Raw genomic sequence first — 25,416 nt, 5'->3', positions numbered from 1 at the left:
ACACATGAGACCCAGTACACCTTCATACACACTTAAGTATGCAGACAAAATGGCTTTCAGCCAAGATCCTGTACTAGTTAGAACAATCAAGTGTCCACCCAGTAACCTCCTTCAGGAGTTGGGATTACATCTCCTCTCTTAACTTTGCAAACTTTGTGGATACAGTGGTACCTTGGGTTACATATGCTTCAGGTTAAATACGCTTCAGGTTACAGACTCCGCTAACCCAGAAATAGTACCTCGGGTTAAGAACTTTGCTTCAGGATGAGAACAGAAATGGTGCTCCGGCGGTGCGGCAGCAGCGGGAGGCCCCATTAGCTAAAGTGGTGCTTCAGGTTAAGAACAGTTTCAGGTTAAGAACGGACCTCCAGAACGAATTAAGTACTTAACCCGAGGTACCACTGTATCCGAATTCTTGTGTAATGTTTCAGTAGCCCAACAACCAATAGAGAATAGCAGTGGATGAAATATTTTTACCTATAGTCTTGTGTATTTAAATATTTTACCCTGCCTAACTCAAAGGCATCAAGCAGATATTAGTGTATTTCCCAATTTATTACTACTACATAATATTGGGGTAGGAGTGTCCCAGAATACAGAATACTACAGTCATGCATAGTATTATTCCAAATATGTAATAAAGATTTTATATATACAGTGGTACCTCGGAAGTCAAACGGAATCCATTCCAGAAGTCTGTTAGACTTCCAAAACGTTCGGAAACCAAGACGCGGCTGCCGATTGGCTGCAGGAAGCTGCTGCAGCCAATCGGAAGCCGAGAAAGCCGTGTTGGACGTTCGGGTTCCAAAAAACATTCGAAACTAGAACACTCACTTCCGGGTCTGCGGCATTTGGGAGCCAAAACATTTGAGTCGCAAGGCATTCATTAACCAAGGTACGACTGTGTGTGTGTGTGTGTGTGTGTCTCGAAATTTGTTTGTAGACACTCCAGAGCACACTTGAGAAAAGTAAACTTATTCATTATCATTACAAATTTAAAACAAGGTTTTAAATAAAATTGAAATATAAAGCAAATCTCTTTTGTGGGAGGCAACAGAGCCAAGAGCTGTCCTCCCAGCACCAGCATTCCTGAAGCTTACATAGATGGGGCACAACGAGACCAAGTGAGGCCGTGCTTAAGTCCTTTCTGTGGAATTACTTCTACCATCTACATCAAGAAAATAAACAATTCTGAGTGAAAAGCATTAGCTCCTTTGCTTTAAACGATCCTATAAAAGCCCGAGAAAAATTATAGCCACAAACAATAGTATATAATTTAAAAAAAACAGGGACAACATTGCTGCTTCGTTTCTCAGAGACAAATGCTATTGATTTGCCGGACTTGACAGACATCTAGCGTTCCTCCGCCCACCCCGTCTCTCGCTCCCAAACAACATTTAGAGGTGTTTATTCCTATTGTTCCTCTGCCACTTTGGCTTTTGTAGCCAAGGCTTTGAATGCTCTTCCGGAAGACACTGCTTAGATTAAGTTGATTTGTAAAACTTTCCTGCGTCCCTCAAAGCTGCCAAAGCCTCCCACAGAATCGGCGTGGGCTCTGCCAGGATCTCTTGCAGCTGGACCGGTGTAGAAGAAAGCCAGCGACAAAGGCTGCTGTGTGTAGCTGCTCAACCTTGATGCATTAGGATGACTGTGGCCCAGCCTTCCCCGGGGCAGAGGATGCCTTTTTCCCAGGCACTCTCCCTTGCTCTGGGCTGATGGCATCTCTCCCAGGGCAAAGGCGGGCAGAAAAGGGAAGCCATTTCTTTCCGCAGCAATGTTTGTGTGCCAAAAAGTTTGGAAGCATTTGCTAGCCCTTCTGTGTATCTAAGCTGCTTAGTTTTTTTGGTTTTTTGTGTGTTTTTTTGAAAGGGAAGGGAACCTCTTCTTCCTGGGAGACACTCCAAGGTGAAGAGGACTCTGTATTCAGGCAAAGTAGGAGGAGTGTACAAAGACTTATTGTAACACAGAAGGGGGAAATCAAGGACTGCGGGCATCTGGCGAGAGGGAGAAAGAGCTATGTCTGACTCCCCGTTCCTTTCGCCTCCTTAACCCTACCCTGCCAAAAGAGAGAGAGAGAGAGCGCAGTTATAATAAAGCATATCTTTTGTAGAAAGGCTTTAACCTTCAGGACTACACGAGTTTTCTAATTTCTGTTGTTACCAATAGACATATTTTGCAGTGGCTGTGCTACGCAGCTAAATGAAGGAGCCTCAGGCAACAGAGGAACTGAGGGTATCCATCTGTCAACAGTCACTAAGGAGACTGCACATTTCTTTAAATCCTTTGCAGGCAGGGAGACCAGCCAATTCCCCACTCTGACTCCCCAAGAGGCAACTCAGGAAACGCAAGATGGGGTTATGGCTGTGGGAGGGCAGAAAACAGCATGTCCTGCCATGAGAGTCTTTCACCTCTGCCACCCCGAGGGACAAATCCCACCTCTGCAAGAGGCAAACTTAGAATGGGGTATGGCAGAGTTTCTGTTCCTGGAGCAGCCGCTTTTAAGAAAGCCCAAGAGGGGCTATTCTACCCAGCTTTGTTTTCCAACAAGACGACACATACCAATCAGAAAGGCTTAAATCCTCAGCCCTCTCCGAGCATCTCCTCCCCCACCCAAATCCTTGGGAATCGGAGGAGAGGTCAAAAATAGATGGAGATCCTGGCGCCAAGGCACAGCAGACAAGCTATGAGGAAGAGGGCTGGCGGGCCTTGCCAGAAACCCACACATGAATCTTGCAGATGTTTCGGTTTTCTTGGCTGCTTAGAACTTTGTACACTGTTTCCCCTGACCTCCCCGTTGTGCTGCCGCAAGCACACGATCCAAGGAGCCCACAGTCCATGCCAGGCTTTCTACTGGCAGAACCCAATGTCCTCGGCAGCATGCTGGGCAGGGAAAGTGAGTGGTTTTTGGGAAGAGACCAATAACTTATTCCAGAGACACCCGTCATGCCAGCTCTCTCCCTTAAGAGCACACGTTTGCACCATTATCTTCCTGGATTGTGCAGTCAAAGCAGTTTGGCGTCATCTTCGAAGAGTTGAACGTTTCTGCTACCAGCTGCTATTACAGAAAGGAGGAGAGAAACAAGCCTACCCTGGAATACTGTGAATAATTCAGCTGCAACAGTATGAGTGCCGTAAATTAGGAAGATGGGAGTAAAAAGCAAGGCATAAAATCACCCTTGCCCCCAGTAGACCTTGCTCACCTAGTCCAGGATAGGTCCTGCGTTTGCTGAGATTGGCCGATTTCACTAGGAACATACAGGATTGATGAGTCATCCAGGAGCAGAAAATAAGCAGCAGAGCTCCCAGAAAGATGCCACACTAGAAAGGAGGAAATAAAAGCGCTGGGTGAATAATAAGCACTCTCCACCACCCCCTCCTCTCCCCCCCTCCCACCCTACAACTCTTATTTCATGCATTCTTATTGCTGTCCCATAGCACCTAGAGGCTGCCTGGGATGTTTGCAGCCACACACTAGTCTGTTAAGGGAGATCCCCTGCCTCTGAACAGCAGTCAGCCAAAATGTGACGTACGAGTTCAATTTTATTCACACACACACACAGTTTATGGCAGAAGACATAGAGCAGCCACCTGTTTACTAAATGGCTCGGTTGCAGCACCTCCTTGCCTGGAAAAGGAAACCAGAGCAATTTATGGAAGGGAACAAGACTACATGCCCTGCTGTTGTGACATTTTCTGGGCGTATTCCAGAACAGTGATCTGTCTCAAGCTCCTACCAGATTCATGTTAAACAAGTTAGCATGCTGTTGATCCAGGAGTTTGAACTCCTCTGCAGAGGTGTTACTGGCTGTACTACCCACTTACAGCGCAAACATAAATTACCCTGTTAGCTACCTGTCCCGGAAAGCATTGTGCTGGCTCCCTCTCCGGACGTATTTGTAGAGGAAGCAAGCGGAAGGAGCTCAGAGAAAGGAGGGGGAGAGAGAGGACATGAATGGCTGAGCGTTTATTGAAAACATTGCATGACTCCGCAGGAACAAGTGGTGCTAAACTTTAATCACAGCTGCTATTTGTTCTGAGTTGTAGCTTTGGAGTTGCTGGCAACTGTGGGCATAACAAACCAATGTCCTGCTCTGAGAAGCCTTAAAACGTAAATAGCGGCAAAGGGCTACTTTCTCAAGGGAAGGCTTATTGACATCAGTTGGCAGCTGTGAGGTTGGACCAACCAGCAAGAACCTCAGAGCCTTCCAAAGGTCTCTCAAAAACAGTGCCACAGGTCAATTGTTCTCTCTCTCTCTCTCTCTCTCTCTCTCTCTCTCTCTCTCTGTGTGTGTGTGTGTCCCCACAAAATAAAGGAAGTCATTGCCATTTCCAGGATTCGGTGGAAGCAGGTGAAACAGGATAAGCAAGCCCTTGTCTCCCAGGGCCTGCTGAAACAAAGGCTACACACAGACCTTTCTGGGCAGAAGTTATACTGGAGTTAGTATCCTACTACTGTGATTTTCCATCAGGTCATTCGTGCAACCAAGTACCACAATCTATTAGCAGCATCTGTTAACAAGCATCTGTGACCAGATGTTCATGTGCATAACCACATATCATTTGGTGGTAAGCACTTTTACAACCACAAAGACTTAATTACTACCAGCAGTTCCTAACTCCCGTTAAGTCCAGCACTGAAAAATCAACTATGCCTCCGAGTGTCCGATGACCGACACCTGCGTCTCTTTTACCAGCAGGGGCATCTGTCTATGTGGCTCAAAACAGACACAAGCACTATGAGGTGCCATTAGCAACACCAGTCTTAAAAGTACGACCTCTGATACACCTTAGGAAGAAAAGGCCTGCGCTTCCTGAGGAGGAGAGCCTAACAGCTCTTCTACTACCCATCTCGCTTCCCAATATATATTTTCTCTCTTCTTAAGGTCTTTAACATATTGCAACATGGCCACAGTTCCTTACACCAGCAGTGCATTTATTTCCTATGCACTTTTTGGCTGGTTTAAGATCTATTATATTGGCATCGCTTTTCTTTTTAGGCTCATCAGACCCTGTTTACACTTGCATCTTTGCCTACCTTGCTCATTCATTTTAATCTGGGGAATTTATAGGTAAGAGGGAAATGGAATTGTAAGGGAGCTTTATTATTTCTAAATTGCAAAAGGTTCACAACAAAGCACAAGGTTTATTTAAAGTGGGGGGGGGCCTACAGAAGGCTCTAGGATGGTTACATTACTAGATTGAAGGACTAAGTCACCTCTTGGGGCATTCAGACCATGATCATGCCAGGAGTTTTAATCTTTTCCTCTCCTGTGGGGAGAGAAGCCCATGAATACAATGAATGTAAGAAGGAAGGCACAGACATTCATTGCAAAGAAGCATACTCTCAGGCTATCACTTGCCTTCAGACATTATATACAACATGTCGCATATTCACAGATACTGGGAATGTCAAAAATCTGGTAAACAGTCTATTTCTTAGTCAGTCCAGGGTTAAAGCCGAAGATGGCAGCTGCTATTTTCAACTGACAACTCAGCTGCTATTTTCTGATCAAAGAACCATGTTTATTATTTGACTAGTCAAATATTCCAGCAAGAGTACCCTGATGCAGATCTCTCTGCAAGAGAAAAATATAACGACATCATTGGTACCATCTGTTAACGGACCTACTTAAATGACTCAAGTGTTTTGCTTTGCTATATGCTAATGCCATCTGTTGGGAAAAAGATGGAACTAACCAACAGCTAAACATCTTGATTGATTGGAACCTTCTGATGCAAAGGTTTGGAGGGTTTGGAATCTCTTCCAAAAGTTACTTGAAAAAGTAATATCAGGTTATCAATTTGCTTAGCAGCTTATGAAAGGCATTCAGCAAGTTTAGTTTCTGGTCACAAAAAGCTTGTGTTCTAAAACTATGCATACTTACTTAGGAGCAAATCCCATTAAACTAAGTAGGACTTGCTTTCAAGTAAACACACAGAGAATGGAGCTGATATTCTTCCATTTTTCTAAACATAAATTACTCTGTTCTGTATTGTTCCATATCAAAATTTGACTTTATGTAGGGATCATGAATCATAAGCCAACAAGAGACTGCTGAAACTACTAAGAATCTTTTTTTTAAAAAGCCTGTGGGTTCTTGTTAGCATATGCAGACTTCCAGCCTTCACAAAAGAAAGGAATAACTTTCTTGCCATTCATAGCTTAACAAGTTAAAGGTAAAGGACCTCTAACAGTTAAGTCCAGCGACAGGAACTCACCCCAGCGCCACACACTTAACAAGTTAAGTTTGAATAAAATCCTATGTAGCTTCAGTATTAAATTGGGCGGGATTCACCTAATGAGTCACGGCAACTGAAGCCCTGTGCAAAGACTTCCACTTGATCAATAGCGCTTCCCCCACCTTTGCATTCTCCACACAAAATTGGCTGCAGGGGGTCAGAACCATGACTAAACCAGTGCACTGGGTGGAGTAGTGAGAGGATTGTTCCTCCTGGCAAGCCAAAATGCTTGTCCTGATGGAACCAGGAGCGAGATGTCAAATTCCTCCTATTATTTTTCTGTTTTATTTCAGAATAGTTTTTAGCCTAATTGACATTCAAATAATTCTAGAAAAACAGATCAAATTAAATAAAATATATATCTCTTATTGTAAAACCTAATATTGCACAGGAGCCTGGGCAAAAATACAGATTTTAGCTTTGTAGTAAGGCAGGCATGTCCAAAGTCCGCTTTGGGGGCTTAATCTGGTCCGCCGGTCGGTTTAATCCTGCCCCCCTGTGACACCTTATTTCCTACAAAAACCTTAACAACTTCAACCCTTAAAGCTCAAGAACTTTGGGTGGCCCCTTGGCCCTTCACTTCATCAAATCTGGCCCTCTTTGAAAAAAGTTTGGACACCAATGTACTAAGGAGTGTCAAGCGAATCAGTGCCTGGCATATCTCAGGGGTGGGGGTGGGGATTCCATAACTGGAATACCACCACAAGGAAGGCCCTATCCCATGTCATCCCATGTCACCAAGGATGGGACAGGAAGGGTCTCCCCCCCATCCCCAGATCTAAGGGCATGTTCTGTTCAGACACCAGGACCACAAGCCATCAAGGACTTTATAGGTCAATACCAGCACCTGAAATTCGGCCCAGAAGCTCACAAGCAGCCAAGTTAAGATCTTTTAACATCAGTGATTCCAGCTGGTTGCCCTAGTCAAAATTCTCACTGTCGCTGCCATGATTTGCACTTACTGAAGTTTCCAAACTTTCTTTAGGGCAGCTCCATCCTCTGCAGTACACTGTAAAGCTGACCATTTTATACTGCAGGTACAAAATCAAGCGACTTTGAGTGGAGAGCAAGATTGCAAGTTCAGAGAACAAAAATAGCTCTGAAAGTGCAATGGGAACACCACAGAAGATAAATAAAACATAACTTTAAGAACTGCTGTCTGAGCCCGCTTTTTTCCACCTCTCCTCCCAGCCCTTTTTCCTTGTGTGTCATGTCTTCTATACTGCAATGCGCTTTACTTGTGGGCTGCCTTTGGAAGCATTTCGGAAGCTTCAATTAGTGCAGAATGTGGCTGCCTGACTGTTGTCAGCTTTGGGGCAAACAGTTCATATAACATCAGTTCTATTGCAACTATACTGGTTGCCTGTACACTTCTAAGCCCAGTTCAGGACCTCAGTGTCTTCTGCAAAACCTCTCCCAATATGAAACCTACCTTGACCCTTAGATCTTACTCTCATACCCTTCTCTGTCGGAGGAACTGGACATGGAAGAAGGGGTTATTCATGAGCACAAATCACCCCATGTATGAGATAAGTCAACAGGTTCAAGCCAGTTGCTATGGCAATGGCCCAGTGTCATCTATATAAGTGAGTAGGACACATTAGCTCATGAGTCAGTCAGTGGGTCTGTCGTGTGTCAGGGTCAGTCTTAGAAGTGAGTTGGAATCTGTGTTACATCTTGAATTGCTGGAGCAACAGAAATACTTTATACTCGCATGTATCTGTATCTGTATCTGCAAAGCCTACAGGCTGTATGTATATACCAATGTCCAGAACTGTTTTACTGAAGCCCGATCTTCTGCAGCAGTAAACTATTTTGGATCTTAAGATGCCTCTGTATGGTGACTGGAACTGGGGGAAACTTCCACTATGTGGGTATCTCACCTCAGATTCCCAACATTCTCCAGGTCCCACCTCTGAAAGACTTTGGGATGATGATGACAAAGGATGGGGCCTTTTCAGTTGTGGCTCCCCATCTGTGGAAAGCTCTTCCCGGCAATGTCCACCTGGCAACTTCACTGACATCTTTCCAATGCCCCCAAAAAACTTAGCTCTCAAACCTAACTTTTGATAGACTGCAATAATATGGTCTGTATTAGTGTGCTGCCAAAGCTTCCTGTGGCTATTTGTGTGTGTGTGTGTGTGTGTGTGTGTGTGTGTGTGTGTATTTTAATGGTAGATGTTTTGTAGGATTTTTCTTTTACTGGTACAATATATCTATGTGAGAAATTCAATGTAGCACCAAGTGGGTGGAACAAAGCCCATTCATGCAACAGTACTTTCTCCCTTCTCCTCCCACCAGGCACTCCTTAAACCTGTTTAAGAGCCAGTGTGGTGTAGTGGTTAAGAGTGGTAGTCTCGTAATCTGGGGAACCGGGTTCGCGTCTCCGCTCCTCCACATGCAGCTGCTGGGTGACCTTGGGCTAGTCACACTTCGCTGAAGTCTCTCAGCCCCACTCACCTCACAGAGTGTTTGTTGTGGGGGAGGGAAGGAAAGGAGAATGTGAGCCGCTTTGAGACTCCTTAGGGTAGTGATAAAGCGGGATATCAAATCCAAACTCTTCTTCTTCTTCTTCTGTTCTGGATTTTCCCACAGACCTCCAGATCAGATTTAGAAGATGTGGGCAAGGGGGGAAAGTCCTGTTCTGCAAGCAGACCACATTCCACACATGCAACAACTTAGTTGAATCCCATTCTATGTTTATCACAGAATCACAGACTTGTACAGTTGGAAGGCACCACTAGGGTCATCTAGTTCAACCCCCTGCAATGCAGGAATCTTTCACCCAAAGTGGCACTTGAACCTACAACCCTGAGATTAAGAGCCTCAGGCTCTACTGAGCCATTGGAGACTTCAGGGTAACAAGCAACTAACAAGCCTAACTGTGACCCCAGCAAAAATGGGCCAGTAATTATCTAGCTGTCAAATTTTATAAGCTGCTCTGAGGGCCTCTTTGGCTAAAGGACTGGGTAAAAATGCTCTGTATAAATAAATACCTATCAAATAAAGCAAACAGCACCCAAGGTTAATCCAATTCAGAAGCCAACCACCGATGATTATTTACCAACATGCTGCACGCCCTAGGCGGGTGGATCATCAGAAAGCTGGCTGGCAAGAGATATTGGGATTAAAATAATACGGAAAGCTATGGGGAAGGTATCCAACTTCCAGAGAAAGAAGGTGAGATTACAGGTAGATCCTGAATATATAACTCCATTCAAGGTTTTTCTTTAAAAAGTTTGGAAGTCATTCACAGAGGCCTGATCAGACTGGATTCTGTGAACAAAACCTAAATGGACAAATTGTAGAACTCTTTGTGCTTGTAAAGAGAGATGCCGACCATTACCTTGCAAGTGGCAGGTGTAAAACCTGAACAGCCAACACCAGCTGTGCCTTTCCAATTCAGAAACAGAACTTAACAGGAAAACTGAGCATTCAGCATCTTAGGAACTCTGATAAAAGCTCAAGGGGAAGGGACCACTTCGATGATGCCACTGAGACTGGATACCACAATTACAGGCTGTTCTGAAAGTTCAGAGGATCTCAACTAATACACCTTAGTTCTAGTTAGAACAACAGTGCTAGACACCTGTGAGTTGTGGTGTATGGAATCTCCTGGTTCAGAGGCAGTATCCCACTGAACACCAGTTGCCAGGGAACAACAAAAAGGAAAGGGATATCACCATTATGTCCTCTATGTGTGCATCCCAAAGGCACCCAGTTGCACATCGTGAGAAGAGGGATGCTAGAGAAAATGGACCTCTGGTCTAAGGCAGCATGACTCTTCTTATGTCTTTGTCTACTAGAACAATTTCTGTACCAAATTAGGAAGTTCAAACCTGTATAATAATACACATATACAATATACCCCCAAAGCACGTAAAAGTTTTATTTAAAGAGTGCAAGGAGCAGAAGTTGGTTATAGGTCCCTGCATGCTGCAAATGCAGTGCACATGCAACTGTCTGTGGAAGGGGAGGCTGATCACTCTCCCCAGTTATAGGGTAAAGGTAAAGGGACCCCTGACCATTAGGTCCAGTCGCGGACGACTCTGGGGTTGTGACGCTCATCTCGCTTTACTGGCCGAGGGAGCTGGTGTACAGCTTCTGGGTCATGTGGCCAGCATGACTAAGCCGCTTCTGGTGAACCAGAGCAACACACGGAAACGCCGTTTACCTTCCCGCCGGAGTGGTACCTATTTATCTACTTGCACTTTGATGTGCTTTCAAACTGCTAGGTTGGCAGGAGCTGGGACCGAGCAATGGGAGCTAAGCCCATCACGGGGATTCGAGCCGTCAAGCTTCTGATTGGCAAGCCCTAGGCTCTGTGGTTTAACACACAGCACCACCCGTGTCCCTAGATATACACAGTGTGGTATATAGGGATGGTGCCTCATCCAGGACTCAACAGGCAGAGCATGGAACTTATTACTGGGGGGGGGGGAGCCACAACCTACCTCCCAGACTGTCCAATGAGGAGGATTCAACCTCAAAAGTTACTGGAACAATAAGCAAAACAACAGCAGGCACAACCAATGCAGGCAATAAAAGATACAGAAGAATGAATCCAGGAACTCAGGAAGACCTGATTGCCAACCCCACATGTAAGGTAGCAGCAAAAGCCCTAACCCTGCTACCCCAACTACCTGAGAGACAACCTCAACCCACATCCTTGAGACCTGGCAGGAGAAGGGGGAGATCAGAAACAAGGGCTACCATGCAGGGATGCAGGATGGCTTTAATAGGGAGTGGGTGAAGCGGCTTTCCTGCCACTCTTCAACACAGGAACTATTTGAACACCTACGTTCCTCAATTCTGTGACATTTTTGTGCCTGCCAAACAAGTTATACATGTGCGGAAAAACTTCAGTACAATGTCCAACATTGCTTTACTCATGGACATGGTTCCAAGCGACTTATGGACACAATAGAAATACTAAACCCAATTGAAATAAACACAATCAATAAAAACTTAAACAAAATGCATCTATATAAATAAAAGACAGGTCTTAAAGATCCTGCCCCATTAAAAGAGGCCACACATACCCCTTCAAATTAAGGGCCAAAAGTCCATGTGAGAAGGTGTTGTTGTTTTTTATTGGTGCCAAAAAATAGATAAAGATAGCACCAGGTGAGCCTCCATAGGGAAAGCATTCCATACATGGAGAGCCACCACTGCAAAGGTCCATCTGAAATAGACAAGATAGACAAGGCAAGGGAACTATTATGCAAAAGGTAAAATAACTTTAGAGTTGCTATGATGAGAAAAGCTCTCTCAGACATAGCTCTGCTAATGGTGAACTCGTTTTGAGTCTATCTTTAGGTAGGCAAAACAGCACCATCTACACACAAGAGGGAGAACTCAGAAGAACTGGGGAATGCCAATGATTGTAGAAGTACAAAAATATTTGTCAAAGAAAAGGGAGGGGAAACCCCATAATAACCCTATAAGGACTGAGGATACTCAGTGGGCAGAAAAACAGGAGGGGGGGGGAGAGAGAGAGAGAGAGAGAGAGAGAGAGAGAGAGAAACAGAGACAGAAAGAGAAAACAACAACAAATAGAATGGAGTACAGTATGAAGGAAGGCAGCATGTCTGGCAGGCACCTTGAACAGGAGGTCACCACACTGCAACATTTTGTTACATGTCTCATTTTGTATTCTTTCTGAAATCTTTATTGTGGGATAGATGTCTTGAAGATGAAGAATACAGTGGTACCTCGGGTTACATATGCTTCAGGTTACAGACTCCGCTAACCCAGAAATATTACCTCAGGTTAAGAACTTTGCTTCAGGATGAGAACAGAAATCGTGCTGTGGCGGCATGGCGGCAGGTCCCATTAGCTAAAGTGGTGCTTCAGGTTAAGAACAGTTTCAGGTTAAGAACGGACCTCTGGAACAAATTAAGTACTTAACCCGAGGTACCACTGTAACAGGATTTTTAAAAAGCAAACTAAGAATAAATAGGCTAAACCACAAGTGTTGTCCTAAACAGTCTGCAAAGTACCCCTCTTGTGTCAGTACTCAGCAAGCGTTAACAAAACATGGTCACTCAGGTCATAAAACTTAACCTGCATATTATAAACTACCTTCTACAATATAAACAACCATCAACAATACAGTACAGTATAAGGCAAACAACTGATACAAACTCATCTAAAATTGGCTTTTCTCAACAATAAGTGCAAGCCTGTAACTATCAAGCCAAGTGAGAATAAGGGAAAAGATGAATGGGAATGCAAAGTTAGGTTCAGTTAGCAGAAAGCAATTTTTAAATGAAATTAGTAAGTAAAACGTGAGAACATAAGCAAAAAAAGGGGGGCAGAGTGATTAGCATAAAAGGAAGTAGGACAGAAAGTGAGTGCGAGGACTAAGTGAAAGAGCAACTTTCCCTCTTAGGCAACCAACAAAATCAGGTGAAGTGGCTTTGCTTGGTGTGGCAGCATAACCACCTGTAGGATTCCCAGCTTTATTTCTGGCTGAGCTCTTTTGCCTTTCCGACAGACTGACTGCAGACAGATATTCACAGGGCGCAGCTTTCCCAACAGAAGACAACCCCCTGAGCATCTGCCTGCCACGTGCAGATTCCTTGCCACGAGGACATTTGGGGAGGTTGGAGGAGGGAACTCCCTGAGCACGGGGGTGGGAGTGGGGTCGGGGGTCAGAAAGACTCCCCCCAATTCCCATAGATGCATAATCAAGAATCACCTGTAATCGGGGCAGAGAGAGCCAGAGGAGAAAAGGAGGAGCAGAATTTGGCGCAAACCCGGGACTAACCTGTCGAAAGCAGAAGGGCATCGTTAGCACGCTGACCCCAACAATGCTGTTCACAATATTCATGATCAGGCCCCAGTTGGAACCAGAGGAAGGGGAGGAAGCCATGCTCGGTGGAGGGCAGGCAGGGAGAGGGACCGTTCTTGGAGGGTGGGCGGTGAGGACTGACAGCTCTGTTTCAACTCAAGGGGGCGGGGTTGCCGGGGACAGACGTGGCGTGGGAAGAACCAAGGTGTGGAGGGTAGTGGGGGGGAGGGAGGGAGGAAGGGACACTCCAGGGAGTCAAGTTCTTCCCCCTTCCTCTCCCCAGAACCCGGCTCCGGCTTCAACGCGTCGCACACACTTCCTCGTTTCCCCTGCTCTGCTGGCGCTTCCGGGATGCTTAAAAAGAAAGGGGGAGGGGAAAAAAAAGAATGCCAGAAACCACAGAGGGCGAGCGGCCTAGAGCGGCACAAACACGAAAGAGGGCAAAACTCCTTTTTGAACCGCTCTGACCGGCCCCGGAGGATTGGTCGTGGACTGGGCGGGGCAAGGGGCCGGGGTTGCCATGGTAACCACCCCGCGTGACGCCGAGGATCTTGCTGTACGGCCGCGGTGGTTGGCTGGTTTCGGTGCCCCTCCGGAGCAGCCCGGCGTGGCCGTTCTCGTCGCGAGTCACCGCGCTGGGATAAGTACGCTGTGTGGTGTTGTCGATGCTGCTGCGGCGAACCAATGCGGCGCTGCCACGTCGCTGTGTGCAAGGGACACAAAAAACAACGCCGCTCATAAAGAGATAGAGATAGAGAGAGAGAGAGAGAGAGAGAGAGAGAGATAGAGAGAGATTATAGAATGGTAGAGTTGGGAGGGACCCTCGAGGATCATCTAGTCCGACCCCATTGCAAGGAAGGAATATGCAGTGGTCGAACCTGCAACCTTGGCATTATCGGTAGCTCGTTCAGTTGATAAAATGGACTCGAGGCCAAGGCGGCTTATTGTGCTGTAACCCACTTGCCGAGACTCTTCGTCAAGGAAAAGACCTCTGCGCATGTGAAGAGCGCCTTGGCCTCATCACAAGTAGCTGCAGGCAGCCCCCTAAATACCTGCAAAGAGATGTCACTGAGGCTGTAGCATCCAAGGTAGCCCTAGGCTCTGCCTTTCCAGGGGAAAAAGCCACTTCTATCTACGGTAAGGCCCTCACGTCACCACCGTCCAAATAATATGCGGTAGCAGAATGTACGGCAACCGTGGCATCTAGGGCAACAAAGACTCTTTGTGGTTCATTAAACACTGACAAATTTAGGATGGCATAAGCCTTCGCAGACTACACTCCACTTCAGCACAAAGTTTTTGCTGCAATATATTTGTTAGACTTTAAGGTGCCAGCCATAACACGTTTTTGTTTTTGCTGCAACAGACCTAACACACAACTAACCTTCTGGAAATGAAAAAAATATTGGGAGGGGCATCCTTTACTTTCAAGTGAACTGTAAAATAATCTGGCTACCCTAAAATTCAGTGCTATAATGAGATGATACAGTGCTATGAAATGATATGGTAGTGTTTCAGCTTGCACAGTACATTATTCCAACTTTCCTCTGGAGAATTTAGAGCAGCATACAGAGTTCTCCCCGCACCCATTTTATTCTCATAACAATTGTGTGAAGTAGGTTGAACAGAGAGATGGCGACTGGTCTGAGGCCTCCCGGTTAGTTTCATGGGTGAATGGGGATTGAGCCTGGGTCTCACAAGATTCTAGTCTAGCCAGGTGTAGCCAATGTTAAACCCTCCAGATGTAGTGGACTTCAACTCCCACCAGTATGGTCAATGATCAGGGATGATGGGAGTTGTAATCCATAATGGCAGTATGTTATCTAACCACTGTGCAACACTGGCTCTGAGCTGGCTCTGCAGTGAATCTATACCAGGGGTCAGCAACCTTTTCCAGCCATGGGCCGGTCCGCCATCCCTCAGACCTTGTGTGGGGCCCGACTATATTTTGAAGAAAAAATAAATAAACGAATTCTTATGCCCCACAAATAACCCAGAGATGCATTTTAAATAAAAGGACACATTCTACTCATGTAAAAACACGCTGATTCCTGGACCGTCCATGGGCTGGATTGAGAAGGTGAATGGGCCGCATTCGGCCCACGGGCCTTATGTTGCCTACCCCTGATTTATAGAGTTGGCCCTATGATTCCAGAGAATCATTAAATGCAAATCTGTCACAACAGAATGCCTGAGAGGTCCCTGGCCCACACAAAGGTCGGAATTCTTAGCAGATGAGGGGGAGTTAATATAAATCAGGGGTAGGTAACATAAGGCCCGTGGGCCGAATGCGGCCCAATCACCTTCTCAATCCAGCCCATGGACGGTCCAGGAATCAGCGTGTTTTTACATGAGTAGAATGTGTCCACAAGGGCCATCGAGTCCAACCCCTTGCCAAGCAGGAAACACCATCAGAGCACTCCTGACATATGGTTGTCAAGCCTCTGCTTAAAGACCTCCAAAGAAGGAGACTCCACCACACTCCTTGGCAGCAAATTCCACTGTCGAACAGCTCTTACTGTCAGGAAGTTCTTCCTAATGCAAGAAGGCAACATGTACAGTAGATGTTCTAACATATAGGTGGCCAATCTGTGACACTGACAGGACATGTGGCCCAGGCAGGAAGTGCTTGTGGCACTGCTGGATTAGAACAGGAGGAACTCTGCTCTGGGAATGGCACAGAATTAGGCCTCCATTATTGAGTGCTTCTGTCATAGGATTTCAATTACACAGAAGGCAAAGCCACACCAAGGCACAGGGAATGCAGGTGGGAAGGAGCTTCATAGGTTACACCAGTGTGGCAAAGTCTCACACTCTGGTAAACTTCTACAAGAGATTTACTGGTTCTGCTGCTCCAGAGAAGCGGACACGGAGCAATGGATCCAAACTACAAGAAAGAAGATTCCACCTAAACATTAGGAAGAACTTCCTGACAGTAAGAGCTGTTCGACAGTGGAATTTGCTGCCAAGGAGTGTGGTGGAGTCTCCTCCTTTGGAGGTCTTTAAGCAGAGGCTTGACAACCATATGTCAGGAGTGCTCTGATGGTGTTTCCTGCTTGGCAGGGGGTTGGACTCGATGGCCCTTGTGGTCTCTTCCAACTCTATGATTCTATGATTCTATGACACCATATGGCTGGGACAATCTTGTCAGATGGGCAGGTTATAAGAAATGTTGTCATTGTCAAATTATTACTATATTATAGGCCTCAGCAAAAATGATCATGAATGCATCCCTCTACACCAGTCCTAAAGATATTTTATTGGAAATAAGCAGGGTGGCCGTGTGTCCTACTTTACAGAGAACAGCACTCTCTTTGGGAAGGCTGTCTAGTCCAAGTCTGATTTACCTGTAAGGAACTGTAAAAATGAGAACATCATCAGTTCTTAGTCAACAGACCAAATGGGCACACAAGACATCTGGTGTCTTTCCCACCATGGCAAAATCTATTATACAGAAATTATATAATAGAAATTTCTAATTATAGAAATTTAAATATGCAAATTGATGTCTTCTTTTGTGGTGATACAGATTTCTTTTTCGGTAATGTGTAACTGACCACCCTCAAAGTCTAATTGATTTCAATTAATTTACTTTTAAGCAAGCATGCATATGATTGCAGCCTGAGCCTATAGAAGCAGCTGGGTGTGTACAGAGATAAAGAAGCCAGCTGAAAACAAAGCTAGATTCAACCTTTGTAAAATGCGGGTTCTTGTTGGCATGCGTCTGTCTCGGGAAACAATGAAGAGCGTGCCTTCGGGATTGAAGTCAAACCACTGGAGAGTTTCGGTGCCTGCTGTGGCTGTAGAGATTGATATGGGAGAGAGACATGTTTTGTTGCAACTGGGGCAGATGAAGGTGCCCGGTTGCGCTCATGCAGGTGTACCATGGCATTTCTTCTTTCTCCACTTCTCCCAGGAGTCATTGTTCCTCTGCTTGCTGCTGTGGATACACAACCTGTGTGTTCAGGTGCTGCTGTCATCTGCAAGGGATTCCTACACGGCGGGGTTAATGTTGCCTGCCTTCATGTCATGTTTCAGACATCTTTGTAATGCAGAATTGTTCTGGCAACGGGCCTGGTGCCTGAAGCCAGCTCTCACAGAGCACATCCTTGGGGATCATGCCATTTTCCATTCTGTGGCCATGACCAAGCCAGCGTAGTCGTCGCTGATCTAGGAGTGTGAACATGCTGGGAATGTGGGCTTGGGAGAGAGCATCTTTGTCCTACAATGTGATGCCCAAAGCCTTACTGATGCAGCGCATATGGAAGGCATTGAGATGTCGCTCCTGGCGGGTACAGGTTGCCTACAACTCACTTCCATAAAGCAGCGTGCTCAACACACAATCTTGGTAGACCTTCATCTTGGTATTGGTTGTTAGCATCACATTCTCCCATACCCTTTTGGAGAGGCAAGCCATTGTCATAGTTACCTTGCCAATACCATATCCAGCTCAGCATTTGGTGAAGAAGTTGCTGGTTATGGTAGAGCCCAGGTAGACAAAATTGTCTACCAGCTCAAGAATGTGGTTATCAGTGCTGATGCCTGGAGTGTTGGCGACGTCTTGACCCAACTGATGGTAAGACCGAACTCTCTGCAGGTTTGGGCAAAATGGTTAATGAGTCTCTGTAGAACTTCCCCATAGTGTTGATGCTGTGAGTCCTTCTGCCTTCTGCTCAACCTGATGTATAAGCGTAAAAACAACCATATGTCACAAAGACATGACAGTCTCCAGTGACCTTTGGCCCCCACCCCCCAAAATCAAACCAGAGGTATACATTGCCACCCCTGAAATCCCTTAGCACTTGGCAATGGGGTGTGCATAACCATATTTTGTGGAGATAAGGGAAATTGCACAGAGACAAGTATGCAACGAAAACAAAGCAAGAATTATTTCCTTTTCCAGTTTCGTACTATAAGAGGGTTCCACCTTAAGGAATTTTGTATTGCTATCTAGTCCAAGTGCTTTGTCAATAGCTGTCACCACTACGTTGACAGTATGGTCCACATGTGTGCCTCCTCCTTGATCTGGTGTGTTGCTGATTTAATGGGTTTTCCAGTGACAGCATGCCTAAAGTATGTTTGCATGTGCCAGATTGGCCACACGTGCCAGGCTACATCTAGGACCCTGCGTGTGAAGAAAGGAAGCAGGGGAGGGCTATTGCATTTACTGTGTTCTTGACATGTGTTGCATAGGAGGACTGCGTGACTTGCCCAGCAGTACACAAATACCCCGGGATGCGGGTGGCGCTGTGGGTAAAACCTCAGCGCCTAGGGCTTGCCGATCGCATGGTCAGCGGTTCGAATCCCCGCGGCGGGGTGAGCTCCCGTCGTTTGGTCCCAGCTCCTGCCCACCTAGCAGTTTGAAAGCACTCTTAAGTGCAAGTAGATAAATAGGTACCGCTCCAGCGGGAAGGTAAACGGCGTTTCCGTGTGCTGCGCTGGTGCTGGCTCGCCAGAGCAGCTTCGTCACGCTGGCCACGTGACCCGGAAGTGTCTCCGGACAGCGCTGGCCCCCGGCCTCTTAAGTGAGATGGGCACACAACCCTAGAGTCGGACACGGCTGGCCCGTACGGGCAGGGGTACCTTTACTACATAAATACCCCAACTCAGGGGCTGCCTCTGTGGGTTGCCGTGCTCCCCCAGAGCTCCTCCACTACCAAGTCACTTCAAAAAGGAGGGCAGTTCCACAAAGAAAGCTTCTTCCTCCACTGAAGTGAATGGGGATATCTGCAGGTGCTCTGGATTGAGAGCAGAGGTTTAATACAGGCTCTTCGCTGGAACCCATATGCAGATGCATAAGCCTGTGTAGCGTGCACATGCAACACACAATTATCTATAATTTAAAACATTCCTCTTTCCCTCCTCTGCTTGGCCTGTGATCTCGGAACCCCACCCTGAACTCCATTCTGTTTTTTTCACTTTATCTGTTTCCGACACATGCCAACAGCTGTTTGAAGTTGCCTCTTGTTCTCCACATCAACAAGGATTGTGTTCCGCCAGAGACTGACAGTGAGTGAGATTTTTATAAACTAGCCAGAATTTTCAAACACTAAAAGGGAGAGATGGGAGTTTGGCAATTGCAGGACTAGTCCTTTGCCTGCCCGCCTGCCTGAGCCTCCCTCCCTCCCCACTCTCCTATTTATATAACCCCCAAAGTCATAAAAATGACAACACATCCAATAGAAGGGGATGGATCTAATTTACCGCCAGCAGCCCCTATAAAACCGCAGATGGGCTGTAGCCTGGGACTTCTCAATTAGATTATATGCTAAAATGAAATTCCATGGATTCTGTCCCAGGCCTGATGGTTAGGGTTAAACCTGGAGTCCCAACTGACGGAGGATCACATGCAAGAGCCAGGGAGCTCTTAGCTCTGCTCAAGCCACCTTGTAATGTGGAGTCTCATAAGCGCATCCCCTCTACACCCCCCCAATACCTGAGTATTGTTTGGCATGGCAAAGGATGCTACAGAATCTGGCCTGCGTGGCACTGCACTTCATGTCCTTTTGTAACAGATGTGGGCAGGACGTTTGTATTCTGTTCTAAGAAACAGAATAAGAATTATGCAGTAAGGTACTCCACCTTCTATGCCAAGAATGGCACTTTTATAATTCTGCAAATTAGGCCAGTTTATACCACATTTGTGTAAGTTTCATAATTACTTCTGTCACTAGACATAAGGAAGGGGAAGGAACTATACCAGGGATGAAAACCTTCCCCTGCTGAGCTTTGGATCAGCTATCAAGTGTGTCTTCTCAGTCATGAGGACTGCCAACTTGCTTAAAAATAAAATTATATTCTCAGGAGGTTGCATTCTGCACCCAACTCAAAATACTGTGCTTCTGAGGTGTTGCAGAGGAGACGCGGCTTTTGATTTGCCCATGTATCTGAATATCCAAGAAAATGGGAAGGACTTTATCTAGGGACATAGGGAAACTACCTTGTTCCAAGGCAGACCATTGGTCCATGTATTCTTCAACCTTTTTCTATGGTAGCGTACTTGCTGTGAATCCAAAAGGTCCCGGTTATCTAGTGTCTCCAGTTAAAAAGATCAGTGATCAGGTGATGGGAAGCACTCATCTGTCATGAATCCTGGAGAACGGTTGCCTGCCAGAAAATGAAATATTTAGACTGGACACACATTCCTATGCTCCTAAAATGTGCTGGACACTGAAATGTGCCTGCTTGATCTACTCCAGGTAGTGTGTTGACAGACTCTCACTCAGTTTTATGGATGCTGGACTTGCAGGGTAGCTTTTTTAGGTTATGAGCCAGGCTGGTACAGCTATTCTCTCCTACATCTTCCGCTCCTCCTCCCAGAGTTGTCATCCACACCTTCGATTTGTCCATCAGGACTACATGCCAGGATCTAAGAGGACTTCCAAGCTGTACTATTAACCTGCCTGCATGCCCCATATGTAGGCCTACCTGGAAGAACAAATGGCATGAAAAATCTCCAAGGCTATCCCCCAGTGTTTCTGCTTGTATTTGCACCTAGTTGCACCTGTTCTGCAAACAACATGAACATAACAGTCATTCAAGGACAGGCAAGAAAAAGCAACAAGGACATTGCTCACTTCTTCTGGAACACTAATGCACACATTCAAGTGCTCCCCCCCTTTTAAATAGTCCTATCCAATGAGCCACTGCACTGCGACTACAGCTTTGAGGATCAATCACGCACGTATTGTTGCTGGCATGAGAGCTGGAATTGGGTCCCTGCAGTAGTCCAATTGCTGACACAGATACTAGGAGGATTGTCACCAGCCAGAATTTTTACTGGCCTCTCCAGAATTTTATGCTCTTGTCCTGTTGCCAGAACTGGGGGATGCAAAGTCAGGGATAAAAAAAATCTCACCAAGGCATTATTGCCATTATGGTGCATACAAGTGCTGTTTTGGTACAGACTTCAGACAAAGTGTTGCTTGAGGGCAGTGGCTATACCTATGGGCCAAAGAAACATGCACATGCTAGAATACCTGTGTGTTACTGATGCAAATGTTTGTACATTGTGCTGCCACATGAAGTGTCATGGTGCCTGTTACTGGGTGCATGTCTTAAGACTGTTTTGGGGTCTGTTGGTTTCCAGGCATCCCAGAGGAGAGCTAGTTTATCTAGGGATTGGCAGAGTTTCCTCACAGGCAGTTCAGCATCTGTGGAGTTGCGGCCAGCCCAAGGTGAGGCAGGTGAGGTAGATGCAGAATCCCAGCTTTTGCCGCACAGGAGGGCAATCTTTGCACGAGCAATGAAAAATCCACATCACAAAGGAAAAGCATCCTGCATATTTTGTCCTTTTAAACAAGGGTGCATTTTTTTTCCTCATAGGAAGAGGAAGGAATCATGAGGGGCTATAGACTTGCTCTTTTTTAAACAAGTCAGCAGGGAAGATACTTAACAGATCTTTCTTTCTTTCTTTCTTTCTTTCTTTCTTTCTTTCTTTCTTTCTTTCTAGAAAGTTACTGTCTCTGGTTCCTGGAGTGACTGTAGAAGAACATGAAGGTAAGTTTTCTTTGTTTTTGTTTTGGCAAATACCTCTTTTTTCATCCTTATTCCTCTGCTGGGGGATTCTGTGACTGGATTTGTAGTAGCCGCGTACAGCAGCCTAAAGTTGTTGCTCTTAATCCACGTTCTGGTCTCATCTTGCAAAGCGTTTTGGCTGTGTCTTGCTGTGGGACAATAATTGCTCAGAAACAGTTCGGATAGACATCATGGGCACACCTTGCCCCAGCACTGCTGCTGGAGGTAGTTGTCTAATTAAGCTCACACAGTTGTGGAAATTCAGAAAACCTCTAGTTTCCTCGCAACTTTTACCCCCGCTCTCCTGAAGAGGAATACCTCCCGCCTGCCACATCATGGCATATTTCAACCCCTAGGTAAAGGGGACCCCTGACCATTAGGTCCAGTCGTGGCTGACTCTGGGGTTGCGGTACTCATCTCGCTTTATTGCCTGAGGGAGCTGGCGTACAGCTTCCGGGTCATGTGGCCAGCATGACTAAGCCTCTTCTGGTGAACCAGAGCAGCCCACGGAAACGCCATTTACCTTCCCGCTGGAGCAGTACCTATTTATCTACTTGCACTTTGATGTGCTTTTGAACTGCTAGGTTGGCAGGAGCAGGGACCGAGCAACAGGAGCTCACCCTGTTGCGGGGATTCGAACCGCCGACCTTCTGATCGGCAAGTCCTAGGCTCTGTGGTTTAACCCACAGCGCCACCCGCGTCCCCTAGGGCCTAGCCCAAAAGCCTAGGACACCAGCCTCCTAATGTTAATTTCAGATGTACCGTATTTTTTGCACCATAACACTCACTTTTTTTCCTCCTAAAAAGTAAGGGGAAATGTCTGTGAGTGTTATGGAGGGAATGCCTACGGGTGGCATGCCTACGGATTTTCCTCCTCTAAAAACTATGTGCGTGTTATGGTCGGGTGCGTGTTATAGAGCGAAAAATACGGTAACTGACAGCTCATTTGGGGGCACTGCCGCACATAGGGGCTTGCATGTATTGCTCATTTTTTAAAAAATATAAGCTGTTATCCTCAAGTCTCTACCCATGGGCAGGTCCCATGGCAGCACTAACACTGCAGGGCCCTTGTAAGCAGCTGCAGCTACAGTAGTGGGAGCTGTGAGTTAAAGGACACTTTCATGTTGACTTTGTTAAGGCTGCAGTCCGATACTCATTACCTAGGACCATGGGCGTAGGCGGGGTGGGGGGCAGCTGTCCCTCCCCATCAAAGCAAATAAATAAAAATACTAAAAGTAGAAATTGTAGACAGATTCGGACAGATTTTTCTGAGCGCTTGGGGTCTAAAAAGAAAGTAATTTGAAACAACTGCTATTGAGACATTTCATTCCGAATCTGCTAGATGGAGCCAGACAGAGGATGATGACAGGTAGGAGTCATGCCCCACCACCCAACATAAATCCTGGCTAGGCCCATGCCAGGAACCAAGTCACACTGAATGTAGTTGGGCCTACTTCCGAGTAGGCATGTAAGATTTGCTCTGTATGTGTGATTTCCATTTGGTGTGCCGGCTTAAATGCCTCGAGCGCAGCCCAGAACACCTGGCTGCATGGGCGTAGGCGGGGGGGGGGCAGAGAGGGGCAGCTGCCCCCCCCATCAATAAAAATCAATAAAAATACATAGCTAACTGAGGTTCTGTTCCCCCCACCAACAAAAGGCCTGCCCCCCCAACCAAAATCCTAGCTACACCCATGCCTGGGTGAATCTAGTACAGTGGTACCTCGGGTTAAGTACTTAATTCGTTCTGGAGGTCCGTTCTTAACCTGAAACTGTTCTTAACCTGAAGCACCACTTTAGCTAATGGGGCCTCCTGCTGCTGCTGCGCCACCGGAGCACAATTTCTGTTCTCATCCTGAAGCAAAGTTCTTAACCCGAGGTACTATTTCTGGGTTAGTGGAGTCTGTAACCTGAAGCGTATGTAACCCGAGGTACCATTGTAAACTCAATTCCCCAACCAAGCTGAACAGCCTCTTGATCCCAAACTACGTAGGGCCGTCCAGGTTTTCTCCAACAGGCCTAGAAACAATGTGTGCTTCTGCCTTCAACTCAGAACGCTTCAGCTTGTATCAATCATCCCTTGCTGGCTTCCATCAGCATCAGATTCAGCTTCTGACATTGCAGTCATGTGAATCCACCAGGACATGCAGAATTCAGCCCAAACTTGACTTTTCTTACATTGCTGCTAGTTCATTTTAAGCGGCGGCGGTTGGTTGGTTGGTGGGGGAGTTTGCTGTGGTGCATGAACAACAGATCCCTGTGTAACACTGAGTAGTGACTCGCTGGCCGACTCGCGTGACCGCCCTAGCACAAGCTGATGCAGTTGTCACTCTTTTTTACAGGTTGACTTTCCTATCTATTCAGTGTACGGTTGTGATAGTGCGAGTTCATTTTTGCCACATTTGCTCAGGGATGGAGGGTATGAAGTAACTGCTCCGCTTCTGAGCATAGAGCATGGGGTGGGAAAAGCATACGGCACATAGACGCAGAGGAGTTAGGGTCAAGAGCCAGGGCAGCCATAAAATCACTGGGTCCCTCATTGCTATTTGATGTACCTTGAGATGTTTGGCTTCCTGTGAATATATAGGACTGGTAGACAATTGCTCAAAGTTCAGCCCATGTCATCTTTCTGGTTTCACAAGGCAGGCCTGTTTCTGTAGTACCTTGTACACAACACAACATAAGCTTTCACTGCAGAGGATAGAAACCCCAAGCATAAGGTGATCTGTAGCTACTACGTATGATAGGTATGTACTGCCTGCAGTGCCAGACACAACATCGCTCTGAACACCCGTTGGCTGGGACTCACAAGTGGGGAGAGTGCTCTTGTGCTCATGCCCTGCTTTCCACAGACTTCTGGCTGGCCACTGTGAGAACAGAATGCTGGACTAGATGGGTCTTTGCCCTGATCCGGAAGGGCTTTTTTGTTCGTACGTAGTCCTTAGAATTGTCACTGGACCGTAAATGAATGTGTGAAGAAGGGCACTTGGGGACAACAGGACAGTGACTTTGGGGATTCCTTCAGGCTTAGGTATTAGAATAAATTGGATTGAGGCTACATAGGCACCATACTTTAAAATCGCAATTACCATTACCACCACCCCCAAAAAAGAAAAGAAAAAAGAATCCTGGGAACAGCAGTTTGTTAAAGGTCCTGGGAATTGTAGCTCCGTGAGGGCTAAACTATACTTCCCAGGATGTGTGTTTGTGTGTGTGTGCGCGCTTTAAATGTATGAGTGTGTCACTATACCATTAAGAGCACTTCCCCTTTGGGTTTAAGGAAGGAGGATCAAGGAGGCCAGCGTCAGTAGGAGACCATTGTTGCTCTCAGGGCATCCACCTGTTTGCAGCCCAGCTCACAAACATGTTCTCTCACTGTTGTCCTTCTCACTACCAGCCAGGTGATGGAGGGAGCCCACCTATTTGCCCTTTTGGCACAGAGCAACTTCCTTTCCTGTACTTAGGGGCCATTGTGGTCCTTGCCTGGCTAATTCAACAATGGGATCCCCAATTAGATTTTAACACTTGCCGGGTCCAGGAATTAGAAGGGACTCGGCGGGCGCCATATTGCCTAACTCATCGTAACTCACAATACTACTCTGCTCTTCGACAGATTTTAATAACAGGCAAGTGTCACTTTGTAGTGTGGCATAAATGGGTAAACTGCTGCCCTCCAGATGCTGCTGTACCACAACTCCCATCATCCCTGACCGTTGGCCGTGCTGGAAGGAATCCCACAACATCTGGAGGGCGACAGGCTCTCTCTGTTTCTGTTTCTGACCCATTCAGGCTTCTAAATTTGGCTGCTACTGTAAAACACGTTCATAAGCAATAATGTTTTTCACCTGGGCTCTCACTGCACCCAC

The 25,416-nt window shown here is 46.4% G+C and overlaps 1 protein-coding gene and 1 long non-coding RNA gene across 4 annotated transcripts in view; one reads left to right on the top strand and one right to left on the bottom strand.

The window, feature by feature from the left end:
• SLC38A10 (solute carrier family 38 member 10) overlaps positions 1-13,521 on the bottom strand; it is an 81,446-nt gene extending 67,925 nt beyond the window's left edge. Inside the window, exons 1-2 of one of the 2 annotated variants that reach the window (XM_083489914.1) lie at positions 13,013-13,521; positions 3,201-3,318 (exon numbers count right to left, since the gene is read on the bottom strand). In XM_083489914.1, coding sequence (XP_083346040.1) covers positions 3,201-3,318; positions 13,013-13,117 — 223 coding nt within the window. In that variant the 5' untranslated portion in view covers positions 13,118-13,521. The remainder of the gene's footprint in view (positions 1-3,200; positions 3,319-13,012) is intronic. The other variant, XM_083489913.1, reaches the window with a different exon arrangement.
• Positions 13,522-13,686: 165 nt separating this feature from the next.
• Positions 13,687-25,416, top strand: part of LOC310700682 — a 31,453-nt gene continuing 19,723 nt past the window's right edge. For both annotated transcript variants that reach the window (XR_014522708.1, XR_014522709.1), the window contains exons 1-2: positions 13,687-14,173; positions 21,489-21,535. This is a non-coding gene — a long non-coding RNA (uncharacterized lncRNA). The remainder of the gene's footprint in view (positions 14,174-21,488; positions 21,536-25,416) is intronic.

The sequence above is a fragment of the Podarcis liolepis genome (genome assembly GCF_965112155.1).
Source record: "Podarcis liolepis genome assembly, chromosome: 2".
NCBI lineage: Eukaryota > Metazoa > Chordata > Lepidosauria > Squamata > Lacertidae > Podarcis > Podarcis liolepis.
The sequence above is the reverse complement of the archived record's forward strand: the minus strand, read 5'-3'. Positions and strand labels throughout refer to the sequence as shown.